General features: G+C 41.3%; 1 protein-coding gene across 2 annotated transcripts in view; it reads left to right on the top strand.

Moving 5' to 3' along the window:
• Positions 1-23501, top strand: part of cntn3b (contactin 3b) — a 54006-nt gene extending 30505 nt beyond the window's left edge. For both annotated transcript variants that reach the window (XM_082532722.1, XM_082532723.1), the window contains exons 7-23: positions 432-534; positions 866-1050; positions 1484-1620; positions 2211-2340; positions 2967-3117; positions 4657-4784; positions 6448-6623; positions 9169-9286; positions 10117-10275; positions 10404-10553; positions 14508-14578; positions 14966-15197; positions 15628-15737; positions 16906-17092; positions 18592-18704; positions 18805-18970; positions 19485-23501. In XM_082532722.1, the coding sequence (XP_082388848.1) occupies positions 432-534; positions 866-1050; positions 1484-1620; positions 2211-2340; positions 2967-3117; positions 4657-4784; positions 6448-6623; positions 9169-9286; positions 10117-10275; positions 10404-10553; positions 14508-14578; positions 14966-15197; positions 15628-15737; positions 16906-17092; positions 18592-18704; positions 18805-18970; positions 19485-19729 (2561 nt within the window). In that variant the 3' untranslated portion in view covers positions 19730-23501. The remainder of the gene's footprint in view (positions 1-431; positions 535-865; positions 1051-1483; positions 1621-2210; positions 2341-2966; positions 3118-4656; positions 4785-6447; positions 6624-9168; positions 9287-10116; positions 10276-10403; positions 10554-14507; positions 14579-14965; positions 15198-15627; positions 15738-16905; positions 17093-18591; positions 18705-18804; positions 18971-19484) is intronic.
• Positions 23502-24807: the final 1306 nt, after the last annotated feature.

Below are 24807 nucleotides of genomic sequence, written 5' to 3'. Positions count from 1 at the left end.
TGAGAGTGTGTCAGCTTTATCACAGTCTTTTCTGACTTTTAATCTGAAAACATGAAGAGGACCCCAAATCAGCTTTTACTTAGAGACTGCCAGGTTGTGATTGCTAATAATAAAGGGCAGGCTACTCTCTCTGCAAGGAAGTCACTGACCTGTCCCGGTGATGTGAATGTAAATAAACTCCTGAATGAAGTCACATAGCCAAATGTTATCAATCTCTGCTAAATAAGTCCTTTTATAGCCCCCCTCTTAATCCCCCCCCCTCCCCCCTCTTTTACAATGCCTTCACTGGTCACTTTGTATTCATATGCATAACTTTTGCATTAGCTGCCCCGCTGTGTTATTGCTCTCTCTCTGCCTGATTCACGGTGCGTGTGAGTCTGCTGTTAATCACTGATGTAAAAAGCTTGTCATCTATTGTCTCCCTTTTGTAGGAGTAATGGGTGAATATGAACCCAAAATAGAAGTCCATTTTCCCGATTCAGTTCCAGCAGCGAAAGAATCAGCGGTGAAACTGGAATGCTTCGCTTTGGGAAAGTAAGTCACTGTATGCCTGTGACACAAACGGTACACACATTCATGGATGAATTACAGCTACTCAAGACGATTTAAGAATGCACAAGCGTTAGCATTACTCATCCTCAGATTCATCAATCCATAGGAACGTATGAAAAAGACAAGGGAGCAGAAGTAAGAGTTCTTTTAAGAGCATCCGACAGCTTGGCAATCACGGATTGATTTGCAGGGAACGAGAATTCACAAAGCTTTTACTTTTTCTAACAACTACTTTTCCTTCTGTCCTTAATCACACTTTGATCAGAGCGAGTGACAGTTACAATCCTGGGAACTTCTTGTTTCTCTTTTACAGCCCCGTCCCAGAAATAAGCTGGAGGAGAACGAGCGGCGTCCCTTTCCCCAGCAAAGTCAAAATGAAGAATTCAAATGCCGTCCTGGAAATCCCCAATTTCCAGCAGGAGGATGCGGGGACGTACGAGTGCATGGCGGAGAATCGCAGAGGCAAAAATGCTGCACGGGGCCGTATTTCATTCCACGGTAAGTGAGCCGTTTCAAATCGAATGACAGTGAGGTGGAGGGACAAATGGAACATATATATCCACAGTTGTCCAGAAAACATGCAGATGGCCAGCAGCTTGAATCCCATTTGCTCGACATAAAACCTTTTTCTGCGGACGTTTGAGGCTTAATGTTGTTGAAATTTCAGAACAAGCTAAGGGTAGAAATGACAAATGGCTATTATTCCAGGGGCTTTAAATTCATTTCCAGTTAATATTCAGATCTGTTTACCATCCCGTGTTTCTCATTATGCTGGTAATCCACTTGTAAAGTTTAAAATTTGATTTAAATTTAAGCTTTAATGCCAGGCTGCTTTTATGGTTGTATGATTCCTGATGCAATTCTTTACTAATCCAGTGCTTCTATAATTAAAACGCATGTTTGAATAGGTAACCTTTTCATTTATTCCAAGCTAAACCTCACTGGCTCCAGACGATGGCGGACACAGCTCTTTCCATAGAGGGAAACCTCTTCTGGGAATGTAAGGCCAATGGAAAGCCTAAACCATCCTACAGCTGGCTGAAGAATGGGGAGCAAGTGATGGCTGATGTATGGAGATATGTTACATTTCTTTCCTTTCTGGCTAAAATTTCTTAGTTTCTAAATAGTTTCCAATTAATAACAAAAAATTGAGCTGGTCTGTACCAGAAATTGTAAATGCAATAATGTTAATATGCTGTGTGTATATAAGTAATGTATGCTAATGGGTACGTTAGCTAATGTATGCTAATGCAGACGTTAGCTATTCTAAAGCCAGACTATGCTTTAGAAAGCATCGATCCCCTCCCCACGCAGCACCGAGACAACTTTATCTGTTAAAAATGATGTGATCTGTCATCATCATCATGATCATCCTGAAAGGTCATGAAATATAAGTTATGTTAACAATTTTTCTGTTCGGTGTGTTTAAGAAGCAGATAAATAGTTTTCACCACTGCACTTCCTCATCTATGTCAAGCTTACCATATGCAGGTGCCAGGTCTCTCTTGGAAATGAGATTTTTAATCTCAATGAGATTTTTTACCTGGATAAATAAAGGATTAATAAAATGCAGAGTTGCAGTAATTGCTGTTGTGCCTTTGGATATAATAGGCTGGCCTTGCGATGGATATGCAGGACTCTTTCTCTTTCCTCCACAGGGCCGTGGACAAATTGAAAACGGGGCCCTTTCTATATCTTCGTTAAACCGTTCCGATTCTGGGATGTATCAGTGTGTGGCTGAAAACAAACATGGAATTATTTATTCCAGTGCCCAGCTAATGGTGTTAGGTAAGATCGCCTCCCTCCTCCTGCTTTTATCCTGCTTATCTGTCTATGCGTTTGATCATCTCCTAAGATAAAAACCAGCAGCCTGCTATAACGTACCTCTGCAATCAGTCTGTGCACGCATTTGATGTCACCATGGGCTTTGCCAGCAAAAATGTGAATCTGATAGAGTGTCTCGTTTTACTTTCAGTCATTTCACGTATTGATTTGGATACTACAAATGCATTGTTTTGTGGCATTGTGCATGCCTTCTCATGTAGACAGGGTATTGATTTATTTGCAAAGCTTTGATGACTTCCATCTGACTGGCTCAATAAGAAATTCAACTCTCTTGATACATGTGATGACACTTGAGTGTCCTAACAATGGCTAACAAAAAACTGATGAGTGCAGACAATAGTTTATGACATGCTTGAGGTGAATGTTGTATTCAAGGATGTGCAGCTGAAGGGTGGGATGACTATGGCGAGCTTTGAGACCAGTAGGCTTTTGTGCTGAGATTTCAGGCTGCTTTCTCTGAAAGCTGAAGGAGAGTTTATCTCAGTACAGCACGGTTGATCTGCAAAGGTTCAGGTTGCCCATATATATATTTTTTAATCTCACACCTTTCTCTGTTCCCCTACATGCAGCTTCACCTCCTACTTTCTCCAAAAGTCCGCTAAGGGCCTTGCTAAAAGCTCGCTCAGGCAGCGAAGTCACTCTTGAATGCAAGCCTCAGGCCTCACCCCCAGCAATTAGCTTGTGGAAGAAAGGGAATGAAATCCTGCAGAGAACTGAAAGGTAGGATAAAAATCCAAGTGTATATTACTGGCAGCTTTCATTCGCATTCACTGCAAGCTGACTTGTTTCAATAGTGCATTTGGCATTTGCGGAGATGCATAGAAGGAAAGGCTAATGAGAAGAACGAGAGGGCACCCACCAGGAAAATTGCAGATAGCTCATATACTGCGTGCCCCCTTGTGTGCAAATAGCTCGGTGTGAAGACTGAAGATGCTAGGTGGTCATATCAACACTGTGTTAAATATTTAAGAAGATAAAAGAGTAGTAAATGGAGTTCCCGCTCATCTTGTAAACTGAGGAAGGAACTCTAAAGTAAGAATGAAGCTACTGCACCTGTAATTATCTGTTTTATCATGACAGACAAAGAGTTACAAGGGCTTGATTGATGCAATCACCAAACAGCAGAGACGAAAGCTTTGATGCAGATCGGAGAGCAGTCTCAATAGACAAGAAATAACTCAGAACACAGGCACAAAGACAATGAGCCAACATCAAGTGTCGCTTTCAGTGGTATAAAGTGGTGCTTCATTTAGTTTGGTGCCCTTCTGTGTTGGATTTTTTATTGGATAAACCGGAACGTTTCACAATAAAGAAGCATTTAAAGGTAGAGAATTCCAAAAGCATGTCACGTTTCAGGCTTTTTGTCATCTCGATAGGCAAAAGAATCAAAAAGCTCAGATAGTTTCTAAAACCTCCTGTAAGTTATCGTACGTACATCAAGACTTTGGAACACACGCTCACACACAACAGACAGACTGAATACAAACTCAATACAAAGTCAAACGCAGGCATCCCAGTACAGGAAAGAAATGCCGTTTGAATCGCTCCCATGCTGCCTATTGAAGAGGAGGTCTGAAAAAGAACAATACGAGCAAGGCGTCTTGTCAAAACAGCACAGAGCCTCTTTAGTCGGCTCCAGATGGGAAGCTGCATGTATAGCGGCGGAAAATTGGTAGAATTCCCAAGCTGACTGACATTTAGCATATGTGAAGCCCACGTACTCTTTCAAGACTGGATGTATGCAGACACTGGAAGGGAAATGTTTACTCACATATGCAGTCACGCTGTAAATTGGAGCAGTGTTTAGAAAATGAATTTTGCACACATTTTCTCACTGAATACCACATCAGTTGAAAAATTGTTACAACCATCTGATTTCTATATAAGCTTATGTTTAGCTCATGCCTTGATTTATACATGTTTGGAGATAGACATCTTCTAAATAACTACAGATTTCTAATGACCCAGCTAGTGGAAATAATATAATAAAACTGTTTAAAGTGGGGGGCTTTGCATGTTATTTTTTTAATATCTAGCCAGTCGGTGACCTTTCAGCATGATAGGGGTTTCACACTGACCTCATCGATTTAAAGTCTTTAAATCTGAGTTATTTGACAAATCTTTGAGAATTTTATTATATACATGGCGATAGATGGAAACGTCATTACTATATACAAATCCAAAACAGAGCTGAACACTGTAGTCCTACTTTACAATCGCTATCTTACCAAATACAGTAAAAAGCCGCTCTCTTCTCAGGATTGCTTTGCTTCCAGATGGAACATTAAAGATTGCCAATGTAACCAAACGGGATGCAGCTAGCTACACGTGTATCGCTAAGAATCGGTTTGGGACGGCAAGCACAACAGGAAGACTGATTGTCACTGGTAAGTCTGGCCTAAAAGTCGAATCGCTCTCAGTTAATTAACCTTTTCACTGTCTGCTCCATCCCTTCTTTGTCATCACACCTGACACGCTTCCCATTCAAGAACTTTGATTTGCCTCTCAAGGCTTGTGCTAATTTTTGCAAACAATGGGTTCTTGATTTCAAAGAGAAGAAAAGAAACCAAAAAAATCCCGTAAAAAATCAGCATTTCATTCATTCCTGTTAAAGATTTTAACTCGGAAAATTAACTCTCGGTTTTTAAATGGAATAAAGGAACAAGACAAACTCTGAAACCTTAGGAAATACAAGCTTTCTTGGTGAGAGTTAAATAAGATAAGAGGCTATTATCAGTCATATGTGTGTACACTAATAATAATAAAGCTCATGCTGTTTCACTTTAACAAGTGCTGAATATGATTATGGTGGTTATTGAGCGTGCTGGTGGCCATGTTTAAATCGCTGCAAACATCCAAAATTAGATGACAAATACAGTTGTCCTTTACCAGCCACAACAATGCTGCAATGCAGCATTGTGCTAGGAAAGATTGAGTTACAGCAACCATCTGGACACTTGTTTGGACCAAGAACATGGCTAAAAACTTTAACTGTTGGATTTTGATGGGTCATGATCTTGCCACACACGTGTACTCAAACACATGCCATGAAGTGCTGAGCCAAAAAATCCTGTAACTGCTGGCAGAAGTTGTGACGATCAGTCTCGTCTTTCAGCTCTTCTAACTGAAATTCTATGAAATATGCACTCATTGATATTTTTAAGGCAGCAGGCATTGTCAAGATTTCTATTCAGAGAAGGACTGAATGGTGAATCAGTGAGTTTGGTAAGACCACAACAAAACCAGGCAGGGCAGAATCCAGGGCTGATGTTATCCTGTACTATGGCGAGTTTTCTGCTCTTATATGCTAAATTTGATTTGATTGTTTATGTTAAAGTAACTTCAAATAGCGTATAGTTGATAAGACTTTCCTTGAAGTATTTCCAAAATAAAAGTCAGCTTTTTCTTGTCCTTATTTTTATGTATTTGTTTCTTTCAGCTTATTGCGTGTGTTATCAAGCAAGGATATTGTAAAATTAATGGGCCTGGTAAATAGCAGCTAAAATAACAGTTAAGTAAGCAACAAATGCTTATCATTGATTTAGTTAAAGGTCATTATTTATGAGTGCAATGACATAAAACGTTCATGTAGTCCCCTATTTTTAATCTGTTGTGTGTGCAACTTTTTTTTTCTCATTACTTTCTATTCTTCTCATACGCTGACAGCTGAACCATTTAATGTCATGAAATTTAATTACTCTGACCTTTTGTCAACATATTCTGAGGCCCCCAATCCACCACAGTCACCAGTAAGAATGTGCTCCCATCTCAGTAATCCTGTTTCAAACAACTTTTTTTTTTTCGTCCAAATTGATCTAGGGAGATAAAATGTGAACCCGCAAAGTCATTAAATGTTACTAATGGACAAGCTTGGAATTTAAGTGCTTATTAAAATCAGAAAAAAAGCCACATTCATGGGTAATTTAATGACTGTTGCTCGGTTTAGCTGCGAATTGGAGTGAAATGGCAGTTGCAGGGGTCATGGTGGTGTTAGAGGTTTCAGTGGCAGAGATATTATCATGCTTGTGCTGTCATCTGTTGTCTGGCCAGAGCCCACCAGAATCACCATGAGGCCTACTAACATGGAGATTATTGTTGGCGAGAGCATCGTGTTACCCTGCCAGATTGCCTCCGATCCAGCTCTGGATGTCTCTTTCTCGTGGGCATTCAACGGCCAGCTCATCGACTTCCAGCGAGACAGCGATCATTTTGAAAGAGTGGGTGGGGTGAGTCATGTCGAGCATTAAACTCAGATATTTTCTGGCTACTTTGGGATTAATTGGGACACAGTGTGTAACGTGCAAGGGTATGCTCCACAGCCCGGCTGAGGGCTTCATAAACCCTAATAATACTCAAACGAAGAGATTTAGGCGAAGATTTGAAGGTTTCTCTGTGGTCAGTTGTGGACAGAATTTCAAAAAGGTAGCGATATCAGTTACAGATACCTGAATGGCGGTATCAGCTCTGTAATTGGGATCCTTACCTTTTGAATTGCCTGTGCGAGCTGCCATGTGTTACACCTCTAAAAATATATCAGTGAAATGCCATTTTAGTCTTACAGAGGGCCCTCGTTAATAAAGTCTTTATACTTTTCATCCCTTCAACTTCTAATTCCTGTACCTCAAGGGAGAACATTTTCTTATCATCTCCTTGCGCTGTAATTGAATTTGCATACCTATTTATGAATCTAGAGTCCCGAAATAATTAAGTAATGAGCTGGCTGGCATTCACCAAGGGCAGGCCTGGCACCAGTAAATGTTCATTTGAAATCCATATGCCTTGAAATATTGATAAGTGACGCCTTTTTATTATTTTTTTTGTTGAATATTTGTTCCTTTTGATGAAGGGCAAAGTTAATTGTTCAAAGCTTGTCAGTTTCAAATTGCTATGCACACTCTTTTTGCTTCACATACCGCCGCTTATCATCCGAGGTTTTAGAGTCTGATCACTGCCATTCATGTGGTAATAGTTGACATCGTATCTCAATACGCTCACGGTTTTGTGGACACGGCGCACTTGTTTCTTCATGAAAGCAAATGGCAATTACTAATGACATTGAACTGTGCATAGGCATTTAATGAGAGATAGTTTTCACAGAGTCTGTTTCCCCTGTCCAGAGAGATTACCAACCCCCTGCTCAACAGCTTCTGATGAATTAATTAACATAATTAAAGCAAATCTGCCTCATCACTTCCTTCCTGCCAAGGCAGGAAGCCCGCGACGCATCGCAAGCTCTCGGGTCGGCCAGGTGGCGGCTGACATTGGAAGGAGAATCAGGCATGGCGCTTCAAAACTGTCAGGGAAGAGGAGAGAAGATGAAAGGAAGGGTAAAAGAGAAAAAAAGAGCAAGAAAGATAGTCACTTTATCCCTTGGGCGCATAGAAGTGCCATTCGGCTCAGCTCTGCTTTGTCAGTTGCCTTAGAGAGGTGAAGATCCATGGGTGTTCATGCCCAGTCGCGGCACAGTGGAACTATGATCACTAGCCTTTGGAGGTGATGAGATCTACTGTGACTGCAGTGAGTCTTACCTGGCTCTCCCCCAGGTGACTAGTTTCTAAAGCAGCACACTCTTTTTCTCTGGCTGACATGCTTTGTGACAGGCAACTTCAAGAGGTGACTTTCAAAAGGCCCGACTCCCATCAGCAGTCCAAATGAGAGCGCAGTAATGTTGCCTGGATAAAGCGTATTAAGTCTGCTGACTTTCAATACTTTTCTTATTGCCTTTGAGCACCCATCAGAAAACCCCCAAACAATCAATCAGTTGATCCCCCCCAAAGACCCATCTGATGCCGTACAGTAGCAAGTGCGTGTCACGCTGTGCAAGAGGGCTCTAATAATCTCGCTTTACAAGATGATTGAATGACGCAGACATGCTGAAGTGTAGCATGATAGCTTTTAGGTTAGGTTGTTTCATTGCGATGTGATGAATGCTCGGCTAATTGGAATGCACTGAAAGAATATTTAAGCGAGCTATGAAGAGCTAAATCAGATGCACAGTTTAGATTCGCCGCGTACGACTGATGAGTAATTTTGTGCCGCGTTTTCCCACATGAATTTTAAAATGATCAAATACTTTCACGGATGCTGGAAAAAAAACTATTCTGATCGCTAACATATTCTGTCAGTACAGAGAAATGAGCTATGCACCGTACTTGCTAGCTGTTTTTAGGAGAGGTGTCTTTGTAGTCGAAAGCACTAGAAGATGTTAGGAATAAAGAATGACTTTCATTCTTTTTGAAAACAAAGAAAAATGCAGAATTACAACCTCATTTTTAAGGTAATTCTGCTTTATGTAGCCACACACAGTAACTCCCCTTTTCCAGATAAGAAAATTAACATTTGCTGCTGTGTTTCGCTGCATGTTCCTCACGGCCATCACATTCATGCAGCCCATGTAAAATAATATTTACTCTTTACACTGGGAGTTAGACTCATATCTTGCTTGAGCTTGTGTAATTAGAGAATAATTAGGATTGCTTTGCCAATTAGCTCGACTGTGTTTGTTTTGTGTGTCCTGTGTGTAGCGGGTAGTTGTTTACAGGGGGTTTGGAGGCCGGTTGGTTAGATAGTGCCTGAAGGACGGCCAATAGGGTTATTTGCTCTGAGTACATCTGCCATGTCAGTTGTTTGTGTTTGAAAGATGCAAAAATCAGCGGCCCGGAGTCGCTGTGATTGTATTGGATGTTATGAAATGTAAAAGCATCCCAGAGCCACAGGCTGGAAGATTAATTAACGCTACATCTCTTACTTAACCTTATTTCTCTCTTTCAGAGCATATCAGGGGATCTGATGATTCGTAACATCCAGCTGAACCACGGTGGGAAATATGTCTGTGTTATTGACACTGATGTGGAAAACCTGTCCACCTCTGCCATTTTGGTCGTCAAAGGTAAGAGAAGGGCCAGATTTCGGTTGCTTTTGTGTGAGCGCCGTAGCACGGCTACCACAGAGCGTGTGTAAAAGTATTCAAAGCAAAAAAAGTTTGACAGAAGGGTGCGAAACATCCCCGAGGCTCTCGCTAAAGATACACGATGGGGAAGCAAAAATGTCTGTCTCAGTCTGTAACGTCAGCTCCTGTTTACAATATATACTGTACTTGTTACTGAAATGCAGTAATGGTGTACACGCTCGCTCTGAGGTAGCTGAAGTAGCTTTGTTGATATGTGCCTGGTGTATCTGGCTCCGTGTACAAGCGTATCTCTGGTGATTTACATTGGTATTCCTGCCCTAAACAAACTCTAATAGCTGTCCCAGGTGCTTTGAGAAGGCAATGTTTATCACAGAAAATGACTGTAATTGGCTCATTTACACACCAGCAAAATATCATGGAAAGCATTTGAATAATGGAGCAGCAAAGCAAACGGCTATAACATGGTAAAGACTGAGCATGTTGTAGTCGCAAACACTCGCTTTTCTATTCTTTCCTTTTTCTACTTACTGATGTCTCCTCCTCATGAAGCACCTATTTCCTTTTCTAATAAACGATCCCATTCACTTTATCTTTCCACTTAAGTGAACTCATCACTTAAGAATCCCACACTCGCACACATACACACACATAAAGCGTGTACACACCAAGGGCGCAGCCCTTAATTAAAGCGAGTGTGATGGCCTTGATATGTAACAATGTGTACAAGTCTTTATGAGCTTGATGAGAGGAGGCTTTTTTAAATGGGTGCTCACCTTGGGTTCACCCTCGTCACTGTCTGATTGATGCAGGTCCCCCAGGTCCTCCGGACAAGGTATCAGTGGAGGAAATCACAGACAGTACAGCACAGTTATCCTGGACTCCCAGAAGGGACAACGGCAGCCCCATCACCGGCTACATCATCCAGGCTCGAACTCCTTTTACCGTGGGCTGGCAGGCTGTAGACACAGGTACGCTGAAAAGAGGCTTCTGTAGTATTTATTTTGCCTGGATATTTATTTGCTCATCATTCAGTTGGAGTCCAGTTGTTTAGCGTTCAATTATTTTTCTATTAAAGAACTGAATTTCCACTTTGCAGTGCCAGAGGTGGTCAATGGTAACATGCTGACAGCCACGGTGGTGGGTCTGAATGCGTGGGTGGAGCACGAGTTCAGGGTGGTGGCACGCAATGCTGTAGGGCTTGGCGAGCCTAGCCCAGCCTCAGCCAAGACCAGGACGGAGGATGCAAGTATGTACATCAAAAAAATTAAAGCTACACACATTAACAGATATAAGCACCGATGGATCAGCTTTACTTTAAAATGTTCACTTTCTGGGACTCTATGTCTTCCTTGGCAAAAAATGAGTTGAGATTATAGCACAACCACAGAACTGTGGAAAATCAATTCTAAAAGTGACGCTTATTTTATTTGTGTTGGCGGTTTTTGATGTTATTGCCAGTTTGCTTGACGGCGGAGTGCTTTTTTTTTTTACAAAAACACTTGCAATGGTGTGATAGTGAGCTAAAGTTAATATGTCCAAGAAAGTGACTGCTATGCTACAGATGATTTCACAGGAATGAATACCACATACTTCATTAGGTAGAAACGATAAATTGCTTGATAATTAAACTTCAAATCACCCAATCACATAGTAGCAACTCAGTGCATTATAGCATTTTAGATATGGTAAAGATTACCTGCTGAAGATTAACCCAAGTATCAGGATGGAGAAGAAAGGTGAAACTGCTGATCTGCTGGGTTTCCCCACACATCCATCTGTAGTAGATCCCAACCAATATAGGGTTTTGTTTTTTTTTAGGATATCAATACCGATATTTGGTCATTTAAAAAATCTGATATTCCAATATATTCGATATATAACAGATTTCACCAGCATTGGTTATAGGGCTGGGTCATATCATACCGTTAAGGTTGGGCAACGATAAGAAAATGAAATATCGCGATAGAATATGCGCAGTGCCTTTGTTTTCATACAGACATGGCGGAAAAAGCATGTCGGTGACGGAGAATGAGAAGGGTGAAAGCGGATCGTTGAATGAAACGGATGTGCCAGAATTGGTTTGTAAAAATGCTGCAACTTCAGTGGTGTGGAACTGGTTTAGCTTTCGTCCGTCAGATACACAACAAAGCACTATTTTTGGTAGAGCATGCTAGCGGGCCGTTGTTATTACCGTGTTTTTTGGAAAATACGGCACACTTAAACACCTTTGGTTAAACTGTCAGCAAGGAATTTGCATTTGCACTGTTACATTTTTATATAACTTTAATGCACATAAAAAACAGCTGCTTGTTTAAGTGAAAATACATTGATGGTTTTTTTTTTTGCACTAATAAAGTTGTGGAGTTTTAAAGTATTTTGTCTAGTATCAATTATATCGTCAGTTATATCGTTATCGCAAATTTTCAAATGTATATCGTGATAAATATTTTTGGTCATATCGCCCTGCTCTAATTGGTTATGGTTAGTCATATATTTACTCATTACCCTGCAGTGCTCGGATCAGCTGGTTAATGTTTTTGTGGCACTTCAAAGCTGTGTTGCCAACAGGGACGTTGCAGAATGCCCTCTAGTGGACAAAGTATGTAGTAAGAATGAACTGTGTTTCAACCCCCCTCTTCTTTACTTTTTACATTTTCATTTGTGGGAATTTATTGCGAATGATGATACCAACAGATAAGCAAATAGGTAATACTACCAATAGTATTCGCTCGTCTGTAAATTTGTCGGCCCACCAAACTGGACAGGAGTTTGGAAACGCGTTACCTGGTCTGAGGAGTCCGAGTTTCAGCTGCAGCATTCCAGTGGTATGGTCAGTTTGGTGTAAATAACAGCCAGCCCTCCTTGCATCAATGGTGTAGGCGATGTTGGTAAAATAGGGTGTGGGACAGTTGTTCTGGCAGATCCTGATCTCATTAGTAACAACTGAGCATCGTTTCAGCATCAGTTTTTTTGTTGACCATGTCCTTGTTTACCTCAAACTGATTTCTTGAACATGACAGGAAGTTCACAGTACTCAAATGTCATCAGATCTCAATCCAATACTTTGGGATGTGGTGAAACAGGAGATTCACATTCATGAATGTGCTGCCAGCAAATCCGGAGCAACTATGTGATGCTATCGTGTCAACATGAACCAAAATCTCTGACAAATGAATTAAGGCAAAGACTTAAGGCAGTTCTGAAGGCAGAAAGGGTTCCAAACCAGTACTAGCAGGGTGTAAATAATGAAGTAGCTTGAAAAACCAAGAAACTCCATGGTGTTTCCATTTGAAATGTTTTGAAATTTAGAGAGATACACAAGTAAAAATGAACATAAGGTTTGCGATTTACAAGTATTTATAGTGGTTCCACATTTTGTTGTGTTATCGCCTTATTCCAACACTGGTTAAATCCACACAAAATACCCCATAATAAAAAAACATGACCACAGTAATGCTGCCACCACCATGCTTCACTGTAGGGTTGGCATTGGCCTGGTGATGAGCAGTCCCTGGTTTCCCCAGACATGGAGGCTTGACATTCAGACCAGCAGTTCAATCTTCATTTCATCAGACCAGAGGATTTTGTCCTTCAGGTGCTTTTTGGCAAACTCCAGGCAGGCTGTGATGTGCCCTTTGCCGAGGAGTTGCTTCTATCTGGCAACTCTACCATACAGGCCTGATCGGTGGAATGCTGCAGAAATAGGTGGCCTTCTGGAAGCTTCTCTTCTCTCCACAGTACAACGCTGGAACTTTATCAGGTTCTTGGTCACCTCCCTGACTGAGGCCATTCTCCCTGATAACTCAGGGAAGACTCCTGTTAGTTCAAAACTTTTTCTGTTTACAGATGATGGAGACCACTGTGCTCATTGGGACCTAAAGTGCTGCAGAACTGTTTCTGTGCCTCAGTGCAGTCCTGTCTTGGAGGTCTGCAGACAATTCTTGAGCTCAGTTTTATGTGTTAAAGGCTGTGAATACTTATGTACATGTTATAGTTTGGGCTTTTATTTAAAAAAAAATTGCAAGAATTTCAAGCACATTATCACTTTGTTATTATGGGGTAAACTGTAAGGTTTATACTTTTTCTAAATATTATTTTGCATTTTTGCTACTGATTGGAGTAAAGTCTGACCTTGTCCTGTGTGTTTGCCCCTGGTCAGAATAGAGAAGAACTATCTGGCTATGGACCTTAGATTTTGTGTCAACTGGAAACGGATCCTTCACACTCTTGCTCTGTCACTTTACTAAAAATGAAGCATTTATAGGCTAAATCACTCGCTTTAGAAGTTCACTTTGTAGAAGGAACTAAAACAGCTTATTTCAGACAGAGGATGAACTGAGGCACCAAGAACGGAGGACTAGTCTGAACTGGGAATCATGGAAAGCTACTCTAGTAGAGTCAAAGAATATAGAGCATCAAATAAGCATAACGGGTACGCTTTAACAATTTTAAGGCTTCTTTGATGAGCCTGTCATTTTACTCTATCCTATGTTGCCCCGTCTCTTGAAAATAGCCCCTTTTTAGCCCCTTTGCAGACCTGGCGTACGTAGCTTAAAACATGCATCTTCTGCTTCAGTAGAGCAGCATGCAAAGCCTTAAAGTGTTACAGAAACTCTCAAATATTTTCTAAATCATAACATTTTATATTTTTCAGTTATATTTTTCATATAACTTTGTTTATATATAATGATTGTTTTATTGTAGTTAAAGTTGTAGGTATGGCAAAAAAAAGAAGGATATCAAGTCTGGGTAGGAAAAAAAAGGAATCTCAATTCCAAGCATTCAACCACTCCTGGGCTTCAAACACAAACGCTGCTTACTAAATCAGGGCTCCACTTACGAAAGGATACTATGAGGACGTGCTTGAGTGCTCCTCCACCTACACTGTCGTTTTTTCCAGCACGCTGCAGTGCACAAACAGCCTAGTGGGAATTGAAAAGGAGTGGGTTGAGTCAAATGTCATTTGCAAAATATTACAAATCTTGGCTTGTGGTGTATGCACGCTGACATTTGGGCAAAGTCTGTAAGTCACTATTCTCTGCAATGCTTGTGTTTGCACAAAGTGGGGGATTTGTGGGGTGTAAAATGGAAGGCGAAGTATCTGCAGCTGGCATACTCGTCATAAGGTTACAAGTCGAGGCTTGTCGTTGAGCTTTGTAAACTGTGTTCTAATTGCTCCCCTTTGGGCTTTACCTCTCAGTTCCCGATACAGCTCCCACTGATGTTGGAGGTGGAGGCGGCACAAAGTCTGAATTAGTGATAACATGGGAGGTAAGTCATCTGTCACATTTTACTGTTCTCTCCATTGCCGGGTAATGGTTTTGCTTAATTGTGCAGAATTGAAAGGAGCAATTTTATGACCCCCATTAGAAGGAGACACCATTCATCTGGCTCAGCCCCCAAGTGCCATTTATTCCTCCAAAAGCAGGGATGGGGACACTTTCTTTAGAAAGAACTGTGCTCTTTAGCCACAATCACATATGAAAAGAAAAGATAAGGTAAAAGGCATTTGTGGAGGCTTCTAGGTGGTGGCAGCTGAGAAAGGGGCTGTGTCTGTTCACAATATCCCTTAGTCGAGGCACAGTGCAGAGACGGGCCTGTCTGTTTTTTTGTCTGTATGCGTTTTAATATCACTATAGTTTTGTGTTTTGCTCCCAGCCTGTGCCCGAGGAACTGCAGAACGGAGAGGGCTTCGGCTACATCATCGCCTTCAGGCCTGTGGGCACGGTCACGTGGACGCGAGCGGTTATCTCCACACCCGCGGCGCGTTACGTCTTCCGAAATGACACCATCCCACCCTTCTCGCCTTTTGACGTCAAAGTGGGGGCATACAACAACCGAGGCGAGGGGCCCTTCAGCTCGATCGCCGTCGTGTACTCGGCAGAGGAAGGTAGGGTACAGACTTCTCAGCCTGGCGGCAGAGAGTGACGCTTAAATAAGCTATAATCTCCCTCCTTATAACCATGACCTTGAATAGTAATCATGAAATGAGCTGCTTTTTTTCCAGTGCTGTTATTTCCTTCCACTCTCAAGCTGGGAATGCCAACTTGATATTAGTTATCGTGCTGGTAGATTACAGGAAATCCTAGCAGACTCTTACCACACCGCACTGTCAGGGAGGTATCCTGTTAATTGAATTTGCCGGGCAGATAGTCTTCCCTTATGTCAGTCACAGATCCCATTAAAAGAGAGCGGGGGAAATAGCTTTTCAGTGAAACTACAGGTCTATTTTGTGCCTTACTTCTTATTGCTATTAGTGTGTGTGATGGTGTTGGATGAGTCTGTGGGATTCTTACCACATTTCTGCTCTATTTCTGCAGTCCCCAGTGTGGCTCCTAAGAGGGTTAGGGCTAGAAGTGTGTCTGCAGCACAAATTGAAGTGAGCTGGGAAGCTCTTCCCACCATCCCTGAAAGAGTGCTTGGATATGAGGTACGAACTGCTACAAAATCATATTCTTTTCTCTCTTTTTTTATTTCCCTTTCAAATAACATGATAAGTGGGTCTTTCCCGGTGCCTTGTTTATCCGTCTTATCCATTATTTGTTTTTTTTTTTTAAATGAGTCTCTCTCTTTAGCTTATGATATTCTCCGGTATCTTTGCATATATCTCAGAAGAGATTTTGTTTAATGCGTTACCATCACAAAGTGATCGCAATACTTTGGCACCCCAACACTGAACCCATGAGAGGAAAATAAAAATCCCTCATCGCTTCAAGAATGCAAAGAAGGCTTTGCTGTTTTTAGTCTCCCTCCTCCTGTGCTCTTTCAGTATCTGTCACCTCTGGCCCCTTGCACAAAGCTCTGCAGTTGCCATAGTGCTGGCCACATTGTGCTTTCAGAACAGAGCTCAATTCTCCAAATGTGGTTCTGAAGTGGATTTGGGCTGCTGAATCTCAATAGGCCACCAACAGTATGGAAAGCAAGGACTACACGTGTGAGGCACTCAGCTTTTAAGGAGATGTTGTTGGGCTTGTAAATTCAGTCGACGTTCAGATTTAATAATCCTGCTGAAAAGATTTGATTTCTGATCTTTATTAAACAAATTGGAAATACAACAATTTATGGGCAATTGAAAAACAGGGGTATCCCGTAGGACAGGCTTCACATTTCAATTAAATGAGGGTCATTAAAGATGACCCACAGCAAGCGGCAAGTTTGCTTTATCAAATATCGCGTCACCTGCACCTCTAAGTGTTGGCTAAAAGCCTGAGGGAAAGTTAGCTCAGCATCTAGTTTTACAGACCTGATGCTTTGCTAAACTAAAGTATTCTTTTAAAAACAATATTCTCAAGATTTATCCATAACCTCTTTTCTTTAAGATCCACTTTCCTTAGACTTAGAAAGACTTAAGGCAGAATTTTTGATCCTGGGTCAGTGATCATATGGCTCTCTAGTGCCCTCTGTATATAAGTAGGGCGGCTGAGACTCAACTAGTGAAAAATGTATTATTCACCACCTCCTCCCCCTCCCTTTCTGTAATACAAACAGCATTTCAGATTTCACGATGGATTATGAATTTTAATAATGCAATGAAATGCACCACTTGAATCTTTGCACCTGGGAGCCTGACATTTTTTTTACCCTTCTTCTCCTACCAGGTCATGTACTGGGAAGATGACACCAAGCCTGACACTATTGGCAAAGTGCGCTTATCTGGAAACTACACGCTGGTTAATATCACAGGGCTGAAAGCAAATACGGCGTACTACCTGTCTGTGGCTGCTTTCAATACGGCTGGCCCTGGGCCACAGTCCGTGCCCATCAACAGCACCACAAAGAAACCACGTGAGTCCATCCCCAGATGCACATTGAAAGTATCTTTACATGGTAACCTTCAGTTTGGCATTGGACTGTCCTCACCATGCTGGGTGTTGCATTTGTTCAGCTTTACTGTTAGTGCTCAGACTGTTCCTTTTTCCAAACAGAAGTAGCCCTAACTGCGTCACGCCTGCAACAAATCCAGGAAGTCGTCTTTAGTTTGGCAAATCTGTTTAAACAGCCCCTGCAGGTTTAGACCACATTTGTGCTTATTTTTTCCTATCTTTGTATGCTCTTATGTTTTTTCCTTACACCTCTGAAACTGGTCATAGCCAAAAGCTGTCCCCCTCTGAGCTTGGCTCTGCTGGTGGTCTCTGCTTGTGGACAGTAGGGAGTCCCCACTCTCGCCAAGAGCTTGCTTATAGGAGATCTTTGTCTGATCTTTGGGGTTCTCTTCTATTATAAATAAGCTCCTCTGAGATGAACTGGCATTATAACAATATATATAAAAATATGTGAATGTATTTTGGAAATCTCAGAATGGAAAGAGCAGGAAAAACTCTATTCAGTACACAAATATCGATAACATGGGGATAAAAATAACAGAAAAGAAATTTGTATTCTCCTCATCAGATGAGCAGTATACAAAAGAGTAGTTTTCCAGTTTGCATTAGGACATCAAATTTGAAAAATCAAGCAGATTTCCTTTAAGAATCACTTTCTGATGGGTTGGGCAATTTTGTTTTATTCTTTTTACCCTCAAGCAAGTCGAGAGGATTGTTAGCCACTACCATGGATATGAAACTAACTCGTGGTATTCAAACTTGGATCCCGAGTCAGCGATTCATAGTCAATTGAAAAGTCAGTTCAAATATAAAGATAAATGTAATATATAAGGAACATTTATGTCAGTAAAAGAAGTGCAGTGTGTCCAATATTCTTTTTACTTTATCTTTGGGCCCCTGATACGACTGTGCCATATCACATTATGACAACGCTCACTTCTCTCAGGGTCCTGCTACTGCATGGCTCGGGTTATTAGCCAGCTAGCTAAGCTGTCGAGCACCAAGAAATATTAGAAATAATGGCATTAAACTTAAACCCAGCGAAATCTCTGTTAAGTTTGTGACACGGTCCTTGTGTCTCATGTGAGGAATCCCCAGAGTGTCTGAGAAAAAAAAGAAAAAAAGAAAAAGATAAAATAAAACGGGATGAACAGTCAGGATGAGGTAGAGCTTGCCAGTAGGAGTTTCCAACAACATTTTCTCCTTTGTTAGGGCTAACCTGACTCCAGCTAAATGACTCACTGCCTCTGAGATAGGTACAGTCTGGCCTTCCACTAGCATTAGTTTTGGGACACCAACAGTTTTCTCATATTATCACTAAGTGTTGTCTACAGTGCAGTTTATTGACTTTGTTGGAAATTCAACAAAAACCAAGAATTTGAATGTTTCTCCAGAAAGATGCTTTTAAAAAAAAGGCAACCAGCATATCCTCTGTATTCTTACTTCTGATTTCTTTTGTAGCTCCAGATCGGCCTCCGCTCAACATACAATGGAACATGATTGGCTCCACACTTACGCTGCACTGGAACCCTGTAGTAGCCATGGAGACAGAGTCAAAGGTCACTGGGTATTTGGTAAGTCCCACTATTTTGCAAAGCTGTGATTTATCTCCAGAAACAATAATGTTGGTGTTTGCATTAGCTCATTTTCCGGAGTCACTCCCCCTTGCCTCAGGTGATGCTGAAGAGACATCGCTACAATGACATCCTTACTGTGTTGACCAACCGAACCACTGCTGAGCTCAGCCTCTCAGCCAACGACAACTATCTCATCCAGATCAAAGCCGTGAGCGAGGGCGGCGAAGGTGTGGGAAGTGAGCCTATCCACATCCATAAATTAAGTGAGTTTCTTGTTTTTTCCTTTTTTTAACCACTGATAAATCTTACAGGTGAATTCATAATTTAGAGAGAGCATTAAATTTTTCTTCATTGCATCCTTTTCCAACCAGGTGTAATAGACAGTGCGAGAAAAGCGACCTTTTTAGAAATGCGTGCACGGTGTCATCCATCTCTGCCATTGGGTTATTATTCCTTGTTGACTGGCTGCTCAGCGCAGCAGCATATAAAGCAGTTCTGTGCTCCCATCCCGCTGCTGTGCAAAATTGTGAGGCAGCTCGATTTGGCGCTCTCCTCTTTTGATATGATACCAATTTTATCTTCTCGGGATACTTAGATAGCCTCTCCTGTTGAAAGGCACTAATAATGTAGATATAGGAAAGTGTCACGCTCGGTTTTTGATTTACGATGACTTGTCAGAAATTTAGAGGATAGCACAGCAGAGTGCGGGTTTTCTTCCTTTGAGTTGAGAGGTAGTTCTGGTTCTTAACGAGCTGCTCTGTGGGTTTTCGGTTGCAGGTATGGGAGCGCGGGGCTCGGGCGCGAGTCACCTCAGCCCGCTGTGTCACTCTGCAGTCCTCATCGTTGCTCTGCTCCATCTGGTGATCTTTAATCACAGCCGATGGAGTGCTCTCCCTCTCTCCCCCTCCATCCCTTCAGTCAGCCTGTCCTATGTTAACCCTCCACTGGACTGGCACAAGGCCCGGGTTTCAGCGGCTGGACTGGGGAAGGCTGGAAAAGACCGGACTGCGCCAAACTCTTAAAGAGACCGTGCCACTTCTTCTTAAAGGACCATCAGATAGAGATGTGATGATTTGCGTGCATGAAATCTTTTGGTATTTTTTCCAGTGTCATAAGTGCCACCGTGCTTTAGGTTTCATTTTAGAAGTTCTGATGTCTACATGACTTATCTTAGTATCTTTGGAGATACTAATGCCTTAAAACCGACTTTACATATATAGTCCATACCAAAGTAGGTAACAGAGGCTGCTTGTTTTACCCTATAAGAAAAAAATAAGTTATTGTCTCAGCAAATTGATATAATATAACGATAGATTGCATCCATACTTGATCATCTCACAAGTCATTAAAACCACACTTATCCAGTATTTGTGCAGCCTTTTCGAACAAAAACATCCATTGCAGGCTTAAAGTTCTACAAGGTTTTGTCAAATGTGTGAAAGATGAATAGCCAACTGATCAACTGTGTCCAAATCCCACTTAACCTGTGCACTCAAATAAACTTAAGACTGTTCAAGAGCCATAGGCTCCTGAGCTAAGTTCCCCCTCCCAGTACTCTGATAGATCGTGGCATTTTGCTGTGTTTCATGCTCCTCTAAATAATAAATACCTATCCACATTTTCAGCCTAGCAGAAAAAAAAAGCCCAGATTCCAGAGAATAGAAACGTTTGGTATTTCAATGTCGAGCAGATCCCATGTGTACTGTTCCTCCTCTACATTTAGACGACCTGTATACTAGATCAGTTCATCGTATCGAGAACATGTACCATCTACACCCCAGATGACCAGCTGGCCCGGTGCACAGTGGACTTTGGGATAACAGTGCCTTCGGTAGAGGTATATTAATTTTTTTTTCCTCTTTCTTTCCTCTTCAGAGAGCTTAGAAGAGAGATTCGTGTTGCAGCAGAGGTATTGTTTGCTTTTCTTTTCTGCAGAAATTAGTTAGAAAGGATAGGAACCTCGGCATGTAGAAGAACCCATTATCGGAAATGGTATGTTGATTAAATTTTCATTGACACACCGGAGCACCTACGACAAAAGGGGATTGGAAGCTTTAGGAAAGCCGCAATGGATTGAGATATATGACGGAAATTCTGGTCTCAGTATTTATGGTCTGTGGTATAATAAATGTATGACTCCATCCGTAGCATAATTTATGGGCTATTAAGGTATCAGAATAATTGATGCGAATACCGTGGTGAAAGAGCCCTGACTGGAAATGGAGCAAAAGGCATGGCTGTCATTTTACCCCCACCTCATCGCTGTCGGTTGGACACATACCAAGCTGAACATTAACAAAGGAACATTGCTGCTCTGCTGAGGGAGCTACTTTTCACGCCTTTTTATCATGTGGATGAGTGTGTCAAAAGCCACCCAAGTAAAAGCAGAGGTGTGATTGCTGGGGTCCTGACAATGTTCACGTGGAAGGATACAGTCAACCCAACTGCTACACATTACTGTGCCTTTGCCGAACACGGGGCTGCGTACGGTTATTAGCTAGAGACTGTCATCGTCTGCATTTTGCACTCTTTACTCCCCCTCCCTCCCTAAAGTCCCCACCTCAAAGTCGAATGAAAGCACAAGGAATTGATGCAAGGTGACTGGATGTCCTCACTTAAATGTCTGAGCAGGTGTGCGGACCCCAGCGGCCTCGTAAAAAAAGTCCGACATAATCAGGCTGTCCTATCCGCTCCTTGACTGGTTTCATAAAGCGCCGCGCTTGTTGATTAGACTGCTGCAGACCAGTCAATGGGATATTGATTTTCCTGCCCCATTATTACAGCTGTCACAATTCAGCTGCTTGATTGACTGATGGCCGTGTTCTTATTGCACTTGTTGTGTTACAGTCAGTGATGTTTCAGATGTCCTCCACTACTTTTCTCCCTATCGGAAGACTTCAAAGACATTCTTTTTATTTTCTGTTGTTGTTGTGTTTTTGGTTTGACTAGAAATCACTGTATTTGCTCCGCTTGTAGTGTACTTGTAGATTGTGACTTTGAATTGGAGCAGTGACCTGAAATTGATTAGCTGGTTTATTCTTTTGAGTTGCACATCAAAACAAACCCTGTCGTGCTCCAGCAGCAGTACTACTGTATCTTTCTTTCCAAGAGCAGAAAGGCCCGGTCACACCAGCATTTAAAACGGTGAAATTTCAGTTCCAGAGCAGTTCAGGCTTGCTTTGATCAGTGCAGTCACTTTTCTTGCCTTGAGTTAAACACGGGTGAATTTTTGGTGGCGCTGACATTGCTTACAGCATAAGAATCCAAATAGGGCGAGCTAGCCTGGCTAATTTACTCTGCTGCACTATCAACTTTTATTTAACTGCAGTATGTTTAAGTGTATCCTGCAACAAAAGATCTGTTTCTGTGAGCTTCAGTGGTGCGAATCCTCTCTCTTGCATAAACTGTGTGTCCTTAATGTCCCATTATGACAGTACTAATGACCTGGCAGTTTGCAATCTAGCTAGCTATTTTTTTCCCCGGGTTGGAGCTAAATTGGATGAGCCAGCTAAATACGTTTGTGATTTTATCTGATTTAAAGCATAAATGGATTCAGCAGGCATGTGCACCCACCAAGGCAAGGTGGGTGCACATGCCTGTTTAATCTATACTGTTTAATCTATAAGTGCTGTACAGTATACAGATACATCTATCTGTATTCCAATACTTAAATATGATGGACAGTTTGCAGCTATGTACTAAAGTAAAATTTAAAATATTCTCCTATGAAAATGAGTTGGACCAAAGTATCTGAAATTATAGTTCACGTACAAGAAGAAAGTGAGAGTCGTGGCATTTTCCTTTGCACATTTCGTGTTTTTGCATATTATGCATTTTGCTGCATAAACTTTACATGTATATCACATGATTTTTACTTTTGAGGTGCTGACCTTTTTTTTCATAGCTCTTCACTAGTCTGCTTTGATTGTCAGGCAAGTCTTTAATCATATATGTCTCCCTCTGGAGCCAATCTAGTGCCAAACCTTTTCTACCATTTGGTAAGTCTTCACTGAGTGAATCCTCGGAACAAGATAACAGCGTGGAATAAATAACCCAGTAGACAGAAAGCAGAAGGATTTAAGAGCCCTAGCTCGAGCGTGGTCCTAACTCCACAGTATGTCCAGTAATTCACAAACTGGCCAGTCAAGCTGTGATGCCTGTTTTATGAATTTGGTGTGCAGTTTTCTGGTGTGACCGGGCCTCAAAGCAGCTTGCGTGTTTCTGAGTGGTGTTAATATTTCCATTAATATCCAAATAAGGTAACCTCATTGCCAGATTGCAGGCTAAAAGGTTATTAATTTACAGTACGTAATTATGTGGCAGTTTCTCAAACTGCCTTTTATTTACATAGACGTAGTTGAGCCTAATGTGTAACGTCTGCTCATGTTCACATAAGAAAATTAAAGTATTGTTTCTGACCTTGTGCTATAAAAAATACTACAAAGTACAATCTGAAGAAATAAAGGGATTATTGGAGTGGCTGAAATGTATTGAACACAGAGCAACAACGTATCTATTTATATCCATTCAGTCATTTCAGTCAGTTTGGTTTTTTGTGGTTGTTGCTAGAAGTGCACCAGGTCCAGTGTATATAGCTTGCATATATTTCTTTTTTAAATATGGCCATCAAAGACAACCTTACTGCTTTTCTATAGTGTGTTCTCTGACCTTAATACTGGTGTATTAATCATTGATCTCTGTGAGATACTGACATGTAGAATGGCATTTTCATATTGAAAAGTAACTGTACTGTCTTGTATACTAAAATTGTGCATGTTAATCATTGTTTGTGAATTTGTGTTGAGTTTTTTTCTAAAACTATAAGTTAATAAAAATGTTTATTCCAGCTGCTGGTGTTTTCTCTTGCTTTTAGCCAGTTACTAACATACAAGGAGCTTTCTTTAATTTGGAATCCAAAACAAGGACCCCAGGGGGCCCCCGAGCCCTAAAGTGCTAGTGAATGTTTGGTAATTTGATTGATTGCATATTTGTATGAGAATTTGCTACAACAAAGTACAATAACAACTAAAAGGTCTATGTTATTAGCTGAGCTATTCCTGAGTGTTATTATTGTTGTTTAAATTGTTCTCAGCTAAATTAAGTTTTAACAGAATTACCACAAACTGACTAACACCAATAAAACCTGCATGGAGCCGGGATGTGTTTATTCCAGCTGGGATATTGCTTAGTTTCTGAATCTCAGGGCAAATTATGCAGTTGCAGTTGTCACTATGTGCAATGTGGAATTTTGCACAACAGGGTGCTGTAAACACTGCAAAAAAAGGAAGCGCAGAAGGGGGTCAACGGGGACCACTGTGCAAATATTTGCCCCAAGCATCCTACCAGGTTAATCCAGCTAGGTTAAATGATATGTAAGAAATCCTTTTAACTGTGGAAAAAGGGATATTTTTCTATATCAAAAATAGGCCTCCCCACAGAATTGGGATTTTGTCAGTAGAATTGAAGGAGGCCACATATAATGTCAGGCTGCCGTAAAGCTTTGTTGGATTAATGAGCCAGGGAGCACGTGTGTTGCCGTTGGCTGTTCAAATCAAACTCATTTAGCTTCACTTTAAACAGTGTGTGCATATTAAAGAAAAAGATTAAATTTACAGCAGTTATGAAATAACTCGCACCTCATCTGAGCGAGACTTGGCAGTTTCTAATGTTATAGCGATATTTGCTGTTTGTAAAACATTCTGTAGTTTGTGCTGACAGTTTGTAGTTATATTTCTTTTTGGTTGCTAAAGCATTTATTTTGCCGATGGTAAGTTTTACTGTTCAGCCCAAGTGCGTACTGATAAGTGGTGTGTGGTAAAGTTTTTCTTTTTTTTCCTTCCAGCAAACCGTACACGTTTGGACACCTGTTACACTGAAACTAAATTGTGTCCAGATGCTTTATAGCTGATTAAAGTAGCTTGATCATTGCTATCACCGTGCACTTCACATTGCCTTCAGCTGCTTGTAATGTTCTTATATGCTCAGGTTGCTACAACACTGGACCTACATCACGCAGGTTCCTTAGGGGGAAAGGGTCAGCTGATAACAAGAACAGGCTGTCAGAACAAACCACATTTGAGCTTTACTCTTCAATCATCAG

Source organism: Aulonocara stuartgranti, assembly GCF_965226115.1.
Source record: "Aulonocara stuartgranti genome assembly, chromosome: 5".
In the NCBI taxonomy this organism is placed as follows: domain Eukaryota; kingdom Metazoa; phylum Chordata; class Actinopteri; order Cichliformes; family Cichlidae; genus Aulonocara; species Aulonocara stuartgranti.
The sequence above is the reverse complement of the archived record's forward strand: the minus strand, read 5'-3'. Positions and strand labels throughout refer to the sequence as shown.